Below are 16,239 nucleotides of genomic sequence, written 5' to 3'. Positions count from 1 at the left end.
AGCTACACAAAACAAATTTACTGATTTGAGTAGTTTTGTAAGAATATTTGTAAGTTTAAACCTTTGTTTCTTATGCTATGTAGATTCTTGAAGAAAACACAAAACTCTGATACTTTTTATGGGTGAAAAGCTTTTAGTCGGTGTTTCCCCTGGGCACAGTCACATTGAATGGGGAGACATTGGAAGAGGCATCAGTTTGTGCTCTTACTTGTGTTAAATCTGGATTCTTCTTCAGGCAGGACACCAAAAATCATTGTGGATTTTGTGCTCCTAGTGATTCTTCTATTAACTTCTACTGTTGTTTCTGCTAACTGAGGAACATCTACTGCTTCTGATGTGTGTGTCAGTGATGTTTTAGCTGTTGGTTCCGCAACTGATGGCACAGTATTTTATGATACTGATGATGCTGTTTCTGCTGCTGATGATACTGTGTACTCCATTTCTCCTAAAAAAATCTTCAATTTCTTTCTTGTGTGTGGTTCTGCTTGTTGGAAGCTATCAGTAAATGAGCAATTTGAGAAAGTACAGAGAGATCCCAAGATAGATATTGTACTGAAGAAACAACTCAGAAAGTACAGGAAGATCAAACAAAGTTTTCATAACAGCAATAATGTGCAAAGGGAAGGCTCTGAGCTTTTTGGAGTAAGGTTTGATTCTCAGATGTGAAACTATACTGACTATATAATAATGAGTTTTGTTCATCAAATTTGATGAAAATAATAAATTAAGTGATTAACTACTTGTATTAAAAGAAAAGGAGGAAGTTAATAAAGAGAATTTTAAACCTTTAGTATGTTGGGTCTACAGAAAAGACCACAAACATCATTATCTTCAACTTCAGAAGTGATGGAAGAATTACTGTCCAAAACTTTGTTGAGAAGTGGGATGATAAGTAATCTTCCTGTAATGTCAATTTCAGGAGTTGAAGATATTGGAATTATAAGAACAGTAGGGAAATATGTTAAAGCAAAAATCTTGTGATGTTAAGTCCTGATATATATATATTTGAGTACCACTTGTTTCTAGTTAAGGGCTTAATGTTCCTATTTTATTAGAATCTGGTTGGTTATCAGTAAATAAAGTTCTGATAGAGTTAAATGATGGAAGAGTGAATTTTCTTCATGGTAATCATGGCAAGCAAGTGGAACCTGCCATGATGTCACACAGTCCAGCCAGAAGACTGATCATAGACACATCACTGTTGAATGGTAGTAAGTGTACCATCCAACATCAAGCGGGTTTATAAAAGTCACATGAGTTTTTAAGGCAATATATTTAAACTAAGAGACAAAGCATCAATCCTTAATGATACTGGGAATATCTTTTTCTCTATGACCTGGTGTAATAAAAGTTTTCCTCATAAATCAATAATTAAAAAACACAAGCCATTCTGCATTAACCTATATTCACTTCCAGTATCAGTTAAGGAAACTGAAGAAGTCAAGATTGGAAGAATGAAGAGATGGAATATTATTAGGGCTTTGTCAGCTGTTAGAACACTCCATACATGGAGCTTAAAAAACCAGATGGATCACATCATTTGGCATTAGACATAATGACTTTCAATAAAATAAATTATCTATTAGCTAGACTGTCAGGAGAAAAATATATTATAATGAGCCACCTAATAACACATTATTGGCAGGTGATGTCAAAAAATGGAATAAATAAATAAATAAACTGGGTCGTCAGAAGTACACAGCAGTTTTATTTGAAGGAAGAGGTTTGCAATTTTGAGTTTAAGTGTTTGAGAGTTTCATTAATAAATGTTTCAGTTGGAATACGCATTCAAGTGATGGGCTAAGCTGTCAATCCAGCTCTATATAAATGACATGTGATGTAGTTATAATTTTTAAAAATTGGGAATAATATACTTATACACTAAATAAGTCATTAATTATTTTGCATTCTCAAGGGATCATTTTACAATTATACAAAGCACAATTTCGAAGAGAAGAGGTAAAGTTTGGAGAACATATTGTAAATACTAAAGTACTAAAGGCATAACACCAGACCCATTAGATTAGAGGCAATCATTAACACACCCAGAACTGTAAAAGAGAAAGAGAGAGAGAGAGAGAGAGAGAGAGAGAGAGAGAGAGAGAGAGAGAATTAAAATATTAAAATTATGTGCAGAAAAAAATTTTCACTCTGTAGCAGAATGTGTGCTAATTCAAAACTTCCTGGCAGATCAAAATGGCGTGACAGTCTGAAATTCCAACCTGGGAACTTTGTCTTTCACAGGCAAGGCAAGTGCTCTATCAACTGAGCTACCCCAGCATGATTCATGACCCGTCATTGCAGATTTACTTCAGACATTATTTCATCTCCTACCTAGCAAACTTCAAAGAAGTTCTACAGCTTATCATGGAACACTAGCACTCCTGGAAGCCACAGCCTATGGATTGTTTCCAGAATGAATCTTCCCTCTGCAGTGTAGTGTGTGCTGAATTGAATCTTCCTGGCCGATTAAAACTGTATGCTGGATCAAGACATGACTCTGGGAACTTCCTTTCATGGGCAAGTGCTCTACTGACTGAGCTACCCAAGCACCTCTTTTGACCCATCCTCATAGCTTTACTTCCTCCAGGATGTTGTCTCCTAACTTCCAAATGTCCACAGTCAGCCCTTAGTGCCTGGAGGTAATAGTAGCCACATGTGTGAGTGAGTTGTGCTTGTGTAAATGTGTGTATTTTCTGCATCTGATGGAGGACTTTGTCTGATAGATGAATATATATTGCCTGCTTTTACACTGTGCCTGTCTGCAACTGAGTGCCTTCTCTACCAGGTGAGTAGCAGTCTATTGCTTCCATATCATTGTTATTTATTAGCTTAAAATACACACCTAAATATAGTATACTGCCCTGCTGTTCTTTTGTCATTAGTTTCCTTCTCAGTAATGGTTTGGCATGAAAACAAGGTCATTGGCCTCTTCCCAATATCAGTGAATGGTTATTCAAAACTATCATTGCCAATGGGTATGTGATAAAACACATTCACTTAGGAAAGTGACCAGACACAGCTACATCGTACACCTCACATGCTTCATTTTTTCCCCACACAGCATGTATTTCTACATACTGTGCCCATTAGCAAGGACAAGGCCATCAAATCCATTGCGGAAAGCCACCAGCAGCAGCCAACCAACAGATGCTGCAATAGAAGCATTTCTTACTTCTATCTCTTCTCTTCGTTGTTTCTTCTTTCATTTTTTTCAATCTCATATTTTCATAAGTTACAGCTCTGGGAAGTAGTTTGTATACTTTTTGCTTAGTTAAGTGTCCTTCAGTAGTAGCTGTGTCTTGGTTGTGATATATTTTTCTTTGTTGTAGGATGGTAGTTCTCATTAGATTAACACCAATGTTAGTGAGATGTGCTGTCTTGGTGTTCTGCAAGTCAAAGCCATATCATCTATTGATGACTCACTGACTTAGGCATAGCTAAGTTTGAAGTTGTTAGAAGCCAGTGAGGGTCCTCCAATGCAGGAAATCAGAGACAAAATGCAGAGTGCAGTTGCAAGTAGTAGTGTTTAGGTTACTTGAAGTAAACAGTAATGGAAGGCATATGTGAACTGCAAACACTCTGGGCAACTGCCACAGATTAGGATTTTCAGATCATAGAAGTAAATGATAACTTTATAAATCATCTAGATGCTGTTGTAAGGTGTGAGATTAGACAGTGGTTGCAAATAGGCACATCTTAGTATATGCAGCAAGCAGTATCCTTGCTCCTAAGAACAGCAACATCACTCGATATATGCAGGTTGGAGTGAGGTGGGAAATCAGTATAACTGCTAGAACAGCAGTCCCTATTCTCAAGATAGAAGTCTACACCATCCACCCTTACAGTGGGCCAAAGTGATGTACAACACTTATTAGCCATACTAGGAAGGGAAGTGACATTTAGCTTTCAGCTGAACACTGTTTTTATCAAACATGGAGTTTGTTGGTACACAAACCAGGCCAGGAGCATCCATGTCTTCAGAGTAGGAGAAGCCATGTTGTTGGTGAAAAGCACCTTGGAGGTGCAAAGGCACAAATCAGATTGGCCAATGTCTGTAAAGTGATGGTGGATTGGCATGCCAGTTAAAGATAAGAAGAAACCATGAACCACCACAATCCTTTAAAAACTCCAGATTTTCATATTAAGGAGAGTTCTCAGTCAGATCATTTGGACGCCAACTTCATGTCGCTCAAACCCAGCGTCAGGTAAGCTTTGATTCAAGTCTGTTTTCTCACTTGGAATGCTGCTCTCAAATGTTTGTACTTTATAGTGCTGCTAGTGATTGCTACTTCTGTTAGCTCTCATCCTACAGACTTGGACACTGACTTATGTTACACTAACAGTCAAATCCCTTGCTTTTGCAATTGCTTACAAATATCCTTCAGTACAATAGTTAGTCAGAATGCCATGAACAAGTGATATTCAGACCATTTTCTCCTTATCAAGTCCCAAAATCTGCAACTGTCTTAGTTTTCCTGTGGCAGTGTTCACCACTGACCAAAACAATCTCCAGCCATCACTGTATTTGCTCCTAACCACTTGGATATTGCAAATTGACCTGAATCACCCTTAAGTTCTAATACACTTCTTCTATCTCATCTCAGGACAGGACAGCCAGATTCTATTTCTGCATCATTTTCCTATGATGTTGTTCTCTCCACAGACATTTCTGTGTCACAGGGTACCAGTAAGGTTACACTCTAACAAACAAACATATTTTGTGAAGCTTTTCTTTCACTGATATTGTTTTGTTAACTATTTTGTACCAGGTTGATTGTATACCACCTCCTAACACTTTGTTGTGCACATTGTTCCAGTCCTTAGAGGAATACTTTGCTCTCATATGGTTGACTTTTCCATTTCATTAATTAGCCACTATATTTGAGCAAAGGATTGATCTTGCAGTGTGACTGTTTCTGCCTGGAGGTAACTAGTTTTCAGCAGAAACACCATGCTGTGCTTGGTCTTGTAGTATATTGCCTCCAGATTTATTGATACTGGGATACTGTCCACATTATAAGTCTTTATAGTCCCGCTCACACGCACTATGTATTTACAGCACAGATACATCATTCTCTGTATCAAAGTGCTTTCCATTTTGTTTCCACATTTGTTAGCCTGTTGTTGTTGTTGTTGTGGTCTTCAGTCCTGAGACTGGTTTGATGCAGCTCTCCACACTACTCTATCCTGTGAAAGCTGCTTCATCTCCCAGTACATACTGCAGACTACATCCTTCTGAATCTGCTTAGTGTATTCATCTCTTGGTCTCCCTCTACGATTTTTACCCTCCACGCTGCCCTCCAATACTGAGCTGGTGATCCCTTGATGCCTCAGAACATGTCCTATCAACCGATCCCTTCTTCTAGTCATGTTGTGCCACAAACTCCTCTTCTCCCCAATTCTGTTCAATACCTCCTCATTAGTTATTGTCTATGTTTAACTTCCATAAATGGCTACACTCCATACAAATACTTTCAGAAACGACTTCCTGACACTTAAATCTATACTTGATGTTAACAAATTTCTCTTTTTCAGAAACGTTTTCCTGGCCACTGCCAGTCTAAGGTACCCATTTTCTGGACGAAGAGCTATAACATTTATCCTCAGATTGAAGATTCCCCCCATCTTGACATAAACTGAGATGACAGAAGTTAGGGGATACCTCCTAATATAGTGTTGGGCTTCCTTTTTTCCAGGTGTAGTGCAGCAACTTGATGTGGCATGAACTCAACAAGTCACTGGAAGTCTCCTGCAGAAATATTGTGCCATATTTACTCTATAGCCACCCACAAATGCAAAAGTGTTCCTGGTGAACAATTTGTGCACAAACTGACCCCTTGATTACTTCCCACAAATGTTAGATGGGTGGTCAAATCATTCACTCAAACTGTCCAGAATATTCTTCAAATTAGTTACAAAGAATTGTGGTCTGGCAACATGGTGCATTGTCATCTTTAAAATTTCCATTACTGTTTTGGGACTTGAAGTCCATGAAAGGCTGCAAACAGTCTCGAAGTATCAACAATTGGTTCAGTTGGACCAATCCATGTAAACACAGCACACACCATTATGGAGCCACCAACAGCTTGCACAATGTCTTGTTGACAACTTGGGTACATGACTTTGTGGTGTCTGCACTACACTCGAACCCTACCATCTGTTCTTACTATCTGAAATCAGGACTCAGCTGACCAGGCCATGGTTTCCCAGTTGTCTGCTGTCCAACAGAAATGATCAGGAGCCCAGGAGAGGCACTGCAGGCGATTCCATGCTCTTGGCAAGGGCACTTGCTTAAGTCATTTGCTACCACAGTTCATTAATGAAAATTTCACTGCACTGTCCAACATATAAGTTCATTGTATGTTCCACATTGATTTCTGCCTTTATTTCATGCAGTGATGTTTGTTAGCACTGAAAACTCTTATGCACATTCTGCTGTTCTTGGTCATTAACTGAAGGCCTTTGGCTACTTCATTGTTTGTGGTGAGAGGCAGTGCTGGAAATATGGTATTCTCAGCACACTCTTGACACTGTGGATCTCAGAATACTGAATTCCCTAACAATTTTCAAAATGGAATGTTCTATGAATTTGGCTCAAACTACCATTCTGCATTCAAATTCTGTTAATTTGCATCAAGCAGCCATAATCATGCTGGAAACCTGTTCATATGAATCACAAGAGTACAAATGACAACTCTGCCAACGCCCAGCTCATTTATAGCTAGTATCAGTATATGTGATACTACCACCATCTGCACATGCGCATATCACTATGCCATGACTTTTGTTACCCAGTGTATTAGCCTATTGCAGCCATTATTTTCCAACCAACACTTTCTACCACTGGACAGGTTGAGGGTGAGTTACTGTGAACAGTTCAGTGGTAGAGTTGTTCTCATTAGAATTAACAGCAAACAAACATGCAGAACAATAGTCCAGGTATACATACTGACCTCACAAGCAAAAGATGAAAGGATACAGAAAGTGTACGATGATACTGATGCATAATTCAGTGTGTAAAAGGAGGTGACAATCTAATAAACATGGGGCACTACGACATTGTAATTAAAGAAGGAATAGAAAATGGAGTTATGCAGGTATAAGGGCTCAGTAGCAGTAGGAATGAGAGAGGATACAAATTAATTGAGATCTGCAATAAATTTCAATACAGTGTTCAAGAACTACAAGAGGAAGAGTTATACTTGGAAAAGGCCTGGAGGCATGGAAAGATAAGAAGTGGATTACATCACAGTCAGCCAGAGATTCTGAAATCAGGTACTGGATTTGAAGATATATCCAGAAGCAGATATAGACTGTGATCACAATTCAGTAGTGATGAAGAGTAGACTGAAATTTAAGAAAATCATCCAGAAGAATCAATGTGCAAAAAAGTGTGGTACTAAAGTACTGAGGAGTGATAAGATGTGTCTGATATTCTATAAAGCAATAATGATTACCACAGCAGACATTTCAGGTGAAGAGAAATGGACATCTCTAAAAACAAAAATCACAGAAGTTGGACAGACAAACATGGGTATAAGGAAGGTAGCCCTGAAGAAATCTAACAGAAGAAATAATTTATCTGATAAATGAAAGAAAGAAAATGTGAAGAAACTGAAACAGAAATGGTCATCATGAAAATTTATTCAGCATATAGAAAAGTCAAAATAGCGTTAACTAAAATTAACAACATTGATGTCAACATCAAGAGTCCAATGGTAACTCCATTATCAAAGGCAAAGATGTGAGCACATTGGTGGAAAGTAACTTTAACTGTAATTAACAACATGGATGTTAATATCAAGAGCCCAAAGGTAACTCCATTATCAAAGGCAAAGATGTGAGCAGATGGGTGGTAAGTGTACACTGAAGGCCTCTACAAGGGGAGGAAATGCCCGATGACACAGGAGAAGAAGAAATGGGTGTCAATTTGGCAAAATTATAGGACTGTATTACCATCAATAGTGACACTAGCATTTGTACTCATGCTGCTGCTGCAATCAAAGATAATGTCAAGTTTGGGTATGCTTTGCTTTAATGGACTATTATTTAGCAAGTGTCATGGCTGTCTGGAGTTCATCTGCTGTGTATCACAGACTGACCACTATTGCACTTGATGTACAGCCTGAAGATGTTGGGAGGATTAGCTCCACAATACTGCACAGATACTGTTCTTTTGTTAACAACAATTTATTGTTAATTGTTTTTCTGGATTGATTACAGGAAGTTATCACAAATGGAATAAGACTTTTTAATTAGTAACACTGATTTTAGTAAAATTTAATATACATTAGGAAGAAAAGATGACTATTTTTTATGCAGCGGCAATGAAAAAGAGATCACACTTACATCTTTTTCTGAGTTTTCTGCCTTTTCACAGAATGGACTGCACCTGCTATTGACAAAAGATTCAAGAAAGAAAACCAGTATAGGATGTACGATTCAAATTAGAATCTGACAGAGCCCTGGAAGACTTGGAATCAATAAAGGTGAAGGAATAGTAGCATCTCTTCATACTTTCTAAAATAATTGGGAAAAGTAACAACCAAATGACTATCCAAATCAGTGTGTAGAATCTATGATACAGGAGACTTACACCACTGAGTGTCATAAAAATATTATTTACACAATCCTGAAGACAAGAATTCCAGGTAAGTGTGAGAACTACCACACAATCAGCTTAACATCTCATGCAAGTTGCCGATAAGATTAACACACAGAAGAATGGAGAAGAAAATTGAGCATCTATCATATGATGGTCAGTTTGGCATTTGGGAACACAAAGGCAGCAGAGATGCTGATCTGACATTGTGCCTGATAATGGAAACAAGACTTAAGGAAAATCAAGACACATTTACAGAATTTGTCACCAAGAACAGCATTTGACAATGTAAAATGGTGAAAGATGTTCAAAATTCTGAGAAAAATAGGAGTTAGCTACAGGGAAAGATGCGTAATATACAATATGTACAAGAACCTGGAAAGAAAGATAAGAATAGAAGACCAAGAATGAAGCACTCAGTTCAAAAAAGGTGCAAGGCTCAGATGAACATTTCACCCCTGCTGTTCAGTATGAATGACAGAAATAAAACAAAGTTTCAAGAATGGGATGGAACGATATCAATGGCTGGGGTGGAAGGATATCAATGATAAAATTTGCTGATGACATTTGGTATCTGCAGTGAAAGTGAAGAATAATTGAAGGACCAGCCAAATAAAATGAAAAGTATACTGAGTACAGATATGAACTGAGAGTAAACCAAAGAAAGGGAAAAGTAACGAGTAGTAGAAATGAATTAATGAAGTTTAATATAAAAATTGGTCACCATGAAGTAGACAAAATTAAGGAATTCTGCTACCATGGGAGCAAAATACCACATGATGGCCAAAGCAAGGGGTCCAATGCAGTATGTTAATACCAGGCACATGCCTTAATTTGAGAAATAAATATTTGAGAATTTACATTTGGAGCACGGCATTGTATGGTAGTGTATCATGGACCATGGGAAAACTCAAAAAGAAGACAATCAAGGCTTTTGAGACGTGATGCTACAGAAGGATGTGAAAGAAAGAAAGATTTGCCTCTGGATATGGCTGACACATAGGTAAAGGCCATAAACATTAGGATTGATCACTTAAAAAGGGAGAAAAATAGAAGAAAAGTTGTGAACATGGTAGTCCAACACAATGCAAGGTGGGAGACGTAATTCTCTTCGAGTTCTCAATTCCTGACAAGATTTTAAATTAAGCTTATTGAGTGTCTTTTTCTGTTTATAGCGGGGTTTAATATGTTGTAGTTTATTAAGTTGGGGTATGTCCTATTTGGGAGAGGGTGGTACACTAATTCATTGTGCAAAATAAATTTGAACTTTTTTGATTTTCTGAGTAGAGTTATGGATTTTTATACTTTAGATGGTGTTTAGCCACTCTTTTCTGTTACATGTAGTTATGCACTACACATCAGTGTCCTGTATTGCTACATGTGAGTGGCCATTGTTCCTTTATTTTATGTATTGTTCCATACAGGAATTTCGTTTATTGTTTTAAATATAAGTTAAGTGGATGGGCCTATATTTGGTTTTATCAACTGCATTAATATAGTAGATTTGTTGGCTAAATGGAACATCTAATCAGTCACTTCATTTTTACCCAGATTTAAATGTCGGGCTGAATTTAGCATGAGCATTTCATAACTCTTCTTAGGATTCCCCTACTATGGTGTTGGAGCCAATTTTTTGTGCTTTGGAGAGGATGTCTATCAGTCTCCATTCTACAGGATGGGCAATCAGTAGCCTCTCCCTGCAGAGGAGGTCCTATGGTGGGGGCAGGTATTAGTAATTGTCCCCTTTCCTTCTTCAGTTTTAACATTCCTGATCTTTTCCCCTTTCTTACTTCCCCTCCAGGGTACCATTTTATTGGAGGGAAAGAGAAAGACAGAAAAGGCTTCCAAATTCAAATAGAAATTGAATTACAGCAATTTCGCACTTTCACCCTCTATCAGTTGCTTGTCATTGATTTCCAATACAAGTATGTTTGCTGTTGTTCATACGCACGACATTTTGATTCTGCTTGTGTAGAACTTCAGGTTTTCTGTCATCCTCTCCTCTCTGTCCAGAGATATGCTCTTTCACTTCCTATCTTCTAATGTTACTTGGATGATATCACTGTGGATTTGACATTTTGCCCTGATTTTTGCAGGTGTCAATTCAATTTTTATTCTTTGTTTGTTATGGATCAGATATTGTATGGTTCTCCTATTGACTTTTTTGTTATCTTTAACTCTATGACACACTAAAAGATCTTTCTGGCCAACCTTTGTTCATTCACATCAAACACCCAAAGAATTCAAACTTTTACTTATACATTGGATCCATAACACTTTTGGTATGTTTGTGAAAGTTCTCATTTTTCTCTTCTTCCATGTCACATCTATCTTTTCTGTGGTCCTACTGTATTTTTCAACATTCTTTTCTTATCATCCACTTGTTGTAACTCACTAGTCTTCTTCAGTTTATGACATTCTAAACTGTATACTCTCAATTATTTCACTACCATGCCTTTACAATTCATTTTGTCCTTGTAAACTAGGCACCACTTAAAATACCTATCCTGCATAAGCCAGTAGGCTATTTCTTATTCTCTGGTACTTTATTTATTTATCTCTCTATTGATCTATTGTGTTGAACTTACCTGAGGTGCTCAGTTGTTGACAGGGAATGACAGAGAATGATGCCAACTATCTGATGAATCCTTATTCAGAGCTACAGAGTACACAGGCACATGCACAGTTGTATTGCCCTGGCTGACTGCATCGTGATAACACTGCAGCTCAACTGGGATGAGGGGTTGTATTGGGTGGAATGGGTGAGAGGAGAAAGGATGTGAGGAATGGGAAGGAGAATAGGGGAAGGGTGAACAGTGGCTGACAGGGAGAGACAGGATATGAGGGGATAGGAATGTGGCACCTGTGAGCCATTTTGGTCACAGACAGGGGGAGTTGTGAACAATGGAAAATGAAATGTAAGAATGGATTGGAAGGGGGTTGTGTAGGCATAGAACAAAGGAAGAGGGAAGAGGAGGTGTGAGGTTGGTGAGGAACAGCGACTAGCTGAGATTGTGAGCAGGAGAATTATGGGATTGAATGGTCTGTAGTAAAAACAATTCCTGTCTATGTAACTCAGAGAAGTTGGTGTTGGGGGCAAGGTTACAGATGGTATGGGATGTGCAGCAGCTACTGAAATCAGCATGTTGTGCTCAGCCATGTATGCCACCACTGCGTGCTCACAATTTGGCAGTGGCCTTTCATTTAGGTGGTCAGCTGGTTACCTGTCACATCCACATAAAATGTTGTGCCAAAATTACAGCACAGCTAGTATATGATCTAAATGCTTTTGCAGATAGCCTTAGGCATTCGCATCACAGTCCATGGTAATCCATCATGTCTCCGGAAGTCAAAAATTCTTGCTGAAGCCAAAGATTTTATGGAACCAATCGTAATGGAATACTCCACTGACTTTCAATTTTGTAAACTTAGCAACCTGATTTTTATGCTGATGTTTTAAAAGTGAAGATCTTACTATGTAGTCATTCTAAGGTATACTGACCATACATTCAAATTTATTGCATATACTACAGGATAGTATTTTCTCAAACTTCTTCTTACTTCTTGATAACAAAGAATATATTTTGTGAGATTATACATTCCTTGTCACTATCATCTGTCACATCTCTACACTTAAGTAGTTACTAGGACAGCTACATGAACATATATTTTTACTGCACACTAGAACCTTAATGTATGTGTTTGGCTTCTGAGCTGGTAAAAAATTCTCCACTACAACAAAATATCAGTTTCAAGTTCCATCCCTCTGTGATGGACAGCACAGAAATGACATACGTATTCTGAGGTAAATGGTTACATAGTCTCACCATGCCTGTAGAATACAGATGACATTTTAAAGCTTAGAAACTAGTCATTTGAGAGACATATGATGAAACAGATTCACATTTTGTGAATCTGGATAGACAGCAGCTGTTTGAGACATATGAAATTTTCTGCCAGATCAGGAGTCAATCCTGGATTTCCTGCTTACTGTGAGCAGTCACATTAACCACTTCAGCTATCCAGGAACTCCTCTAGCATTGATCCAAACTTCTGTGTGTTACAGAGTCCACTACCACCATTATGTTCACTACTGGTGATAGAATGTGATAGAATACATGTCTTTCCCTGTGTGTAAATCATGAAATGTGTGAGCATAATGGTGGTGGACTCTGTGATGTAAGGAATTTTGGATCAGTGCCAGAGGCAAGCTCAGACAGCTGAAGTGGTTAAGGTGACTACTTGTGATAAGTCGCAAATCCAGATTCGTGTCCTGGTCTGACACAAATTTTCATGTGTTACAAACAGCTCACGTCAATCCAAATTCGCAAAATACAAATCCATTTGAGTATTTATCCCAGATGCAATTGTCAGAACAGTGTCTCTTCCTGAAGGCTTGCATGCATACCTGAAGGACATTGTAATGTGAAGATACATACACTGTATACTCACAGATATTGTAACCACCAATAAAGAGACATATAATCCAACCATGGATGTGTTGTAAGACCTTTTCTAATAAATCAAACTGTGTATTTAAATAAAGTGTTATGGTGCTTTATCTATTACTGTTTAACTGTATATTCTGTCTCAGGTATTGTCAGACACACAGCTGATGAGATGACTGCTGAAGTGGTGTGAGGAAAGTTTACTAATATGATTAGGAAATTGGTTATTTCCTATATCTCTACATGTTTATAGTATGTGTGCATGTTTTATAATCAAAAATAGTCCTACATCTATGTGATTTCATAATTAATTGCAAAGCCAACACACTATTTAAAATCATGAGTTCTTGACAGTTGTTTTTACAGCAATCCTTTCAACAGATCTTTTATCAGAATGGTCTTGGAGAACATGATTGGAACACTTCCTTCCTGCACCAACATAAAAAATATTCTTTTATGTTTCCCTTAATAGAACACGTACTATGGAAAGAAGAACTCCAGCATAGTTTCTTTTCTTGGGCTACTATTTGTTTCAATTCATTCCACTTATATGATTCCAAATGATATTTCATGGATGATTACTTATCAATACTAATTTTTATTTTAAATGAGAAAGTATTTATAACTGTGTTCCATGTTTTCACTCACCAGTTAATCTCTCTGTGATGTCCATGGCCATAGGTGTCTCACTTATCTGAAACTACAAATACATGTAAATAAGTTTCAAACAATGGAAAATCCAGGATGGAATAACAACAATGTTATGAAAAGGATAGATTGTTATTCACCATACAGAGGAGTTGCTAAGCTGCAGACAGGCACAACAAAATGACTGCTATACATTTAAGCTTTCAACCAAAAGGTCTCCTTCTAATGTAGAAACACAAATTTACATGCATGCATGTGCACACACACACACACACACACACACACACACACACACACACACACACACACACCTACACACATGCAACTACTGCCTCTGGCAGCTGAGGTGTGTGGTGTGGCTTTAGTGGTCAGAGACAGTTGTGGTCTTGCGTGTGTGTGTGTGTGTGTGTGTGTGTGTGTGTGTGTGTGTGTGTGTGTGTTTTCTATGTTAGGAGAAGGCCTTATGGCCAAAAGCTTAAATGTATAGCAGCCTTTTTGCTGTGCCTGTCTGCGAATCAACATCTCTATATGGTGAGTAGCAATCTATCCTTTTCATTATATATTACTGTAAATGAGTTTCAACAGCCTCATGATTTTAGACAAGAGAATAGGAATTAAAATACCTGTGCAGGAGTTACAATTAGTTCTGGAGGCATATCAAGTCTTTCCCCATATTTGACAACTGTAATCAGAGAAAACTGCAGGTTAATTCTCTATTACTGTACTTAGATGCTGAATGGCATTTGTTAAACTATTTAAAATGTACCAAATCATGTGAAAATGACACATACACTTAATATCTGAAGAGGTTTTGTTTTTGTTGCTAGGTCGGTGACATGGTGAGCTTTCCTCACCAGAATCCATGTCAGTTGGAGGCTCACAGTAGTCACTTCCAGTATCACCTGCTGATAGATCAATAACAGTCTTATGAACCTGAAACAAAAATTAGTTTAGAATAATTCTGTAAGTGATGTGAGTGTATCCTTTTGATATAATCATATGCTAACAGCAACAGAGAGACTTATTTAATCAACATCTCAAGCAAAATATTTCAGGGAAATGAAATAAATGTTGAACAAAAACTGACCCAAGGAATATCTGAGCATAGTAAAGCAGTGATCAGAACTATTCTGTGTGTGCTACATTATTTATCAGCTACTATTAATGCTTGTATGAAATTAGCCTTTGATATTTAGCTCACTCTGAATTTAAATGAAACGTAAACAAATATCTTACTCGGAAGAAAGAAAATTGATAATGTTGTGGCTGTATAATTCAATTACTATGTACCTGCTAGTCTACTTGGCGTGTAGAGCCTGACTTTTTGAACTACAGTATGTACCTTGAACAACATCAGCAAATTTTTGAACTATTAATGCTGTTTGCACACAAAATAACAGGTTGCAACACAATTAAGGGGCAAAAATGAAACAATTCATTCTAATATAACTTATCAATTTTATGTCAGTTTATTATTTTCGTATAGCAAAGAAACCAATGTTCACTATTCATTTTTATTACTGTGTTGAGAAAAAAATAATACTAACTGTGTAAGGTAACTAGTATTGATTAGTTTTTTGCAAGTGCTGAATACCCAAGTCCCCCCATGAACCATGGACCTTGCCATTGGTGGGGAGGCTTGCGTGCCTCAACGATACAGATAGTCGTACCATAGGTGCAACCACAACAGAGGGATATCAGTTGAGAGGCCAGACAAATGTGTGGTTCCTGAAGAGGGGTAGCAGCCTTTTCAGTAGTTGCAGGGGCAACAGTCGGGATGATTGACTGATCTGGCCTTGTAACACTAACCAAAACAGCCTTGCTGTTTTGGTACTGTGAATGGCTGAAAGCAAGGGGAAGCTACAGCCATAATTTTTCCCAAAGGCAAGCAGCTTTACTGTATGATTAAATGATGATGGCGTCCTCTTGGGTAAAATATTCTGGAGGTAAAATAGTCCCCCATTCGGATCTCCGGGTGGGGACTACTCAAGAGGACATTGTTATCAGGAGAAAGAAAACTGGAGTTCTACGGATCAGAGCGTGGAATGTCAGATCCCTTAATCGGGCAGGTAGGTTAGAAAATTTAAAAAGGGAAATGGATAGGTTAAAGTTAGATATAGTGGGAATTAGTGTAGTTCGGTGGCAGGAGGAACAAGAGTTTTGGTCAGGTGAATACAGGGTTATAAATACAAAATCAAATAGGGGTAATGCAGGAGTAGGTTTAATAATGAATACAAAAATAGGAGTGCAGGTAAGCTACTACAAACAGCATAGTGAACACATTATTGTGGCCAAGATAGACACGAAGCCCATGCGTACTACAGTAGTACAAGTTTATATGCCAAATAGCTCTGCAGATGATGAAGAAATTGATGAAATGTATGATGAGATAAAAGAAATTATTCAGGTAGTGAAGGGAGATGAAAATTTAATAGTCATGGGTGACCGGAATTTGACAGTAGGAAAAGGAAGAGAAGGAAACGTAGTAGGTGAATATGGATTGGGGCTAAGAAATGAAAGAGGAAGCCGCCTGGTAGA

The 16,239-nt window shown here is 37.8% G+C and overlaps 1 protein-coding gene across 1 annotated transcript in view; it reads right to left on the bottom strand.

The window, feature by feature from the left end:
* Window positions 1–14,597, bottom strand: part of LOC126473839 (uncharacterized) — a 189,643-nt gene extending 175,046 nt beyond the window's left edge. The window contains exons 1-3 of the mRNA XM_050101166.1: window positions 14,493–14,597; window positions 14,325–14,383; window positions 13,702–13,753 (exon numbers count right to left, since the gene is read on the bottom strand). Coding sequence (XP_049957123.1) covers window positions 13,702–13,753; window positions 14,325–14,383; window positions 14,493–14,565 — 184 coding nt within the window. The 5' untranslated portion in view covers window positions 14,566–14,597. The remainder of the gene's footprint in view (window positions 1–13,701; window positions 13,754–14,324; window positions 14,384–14,492) is intronic.
* Window positions 14,598–16,239: the final 1,642 nt, after the last annotated feature.

Source organism: Schistocerca serialis, chromosome 4 (assembly GCF_023864345.2).
Source record: "Schistocerca serialis cubense isolate TAMUIC-IGC-003099 chromosome 4, iqSchSeri2.2, whole genome shotgun sequence".
NCBI classification, from domain to species: Eukaryota; Metazoa; Arthropoda; class Insecta; order Orthoptera; family Acrididae; genus Schistocerca; species Schistocerca serialis.
This window is presented reverse-complemented; position numbering and strand designations above follow the sequence as displayed.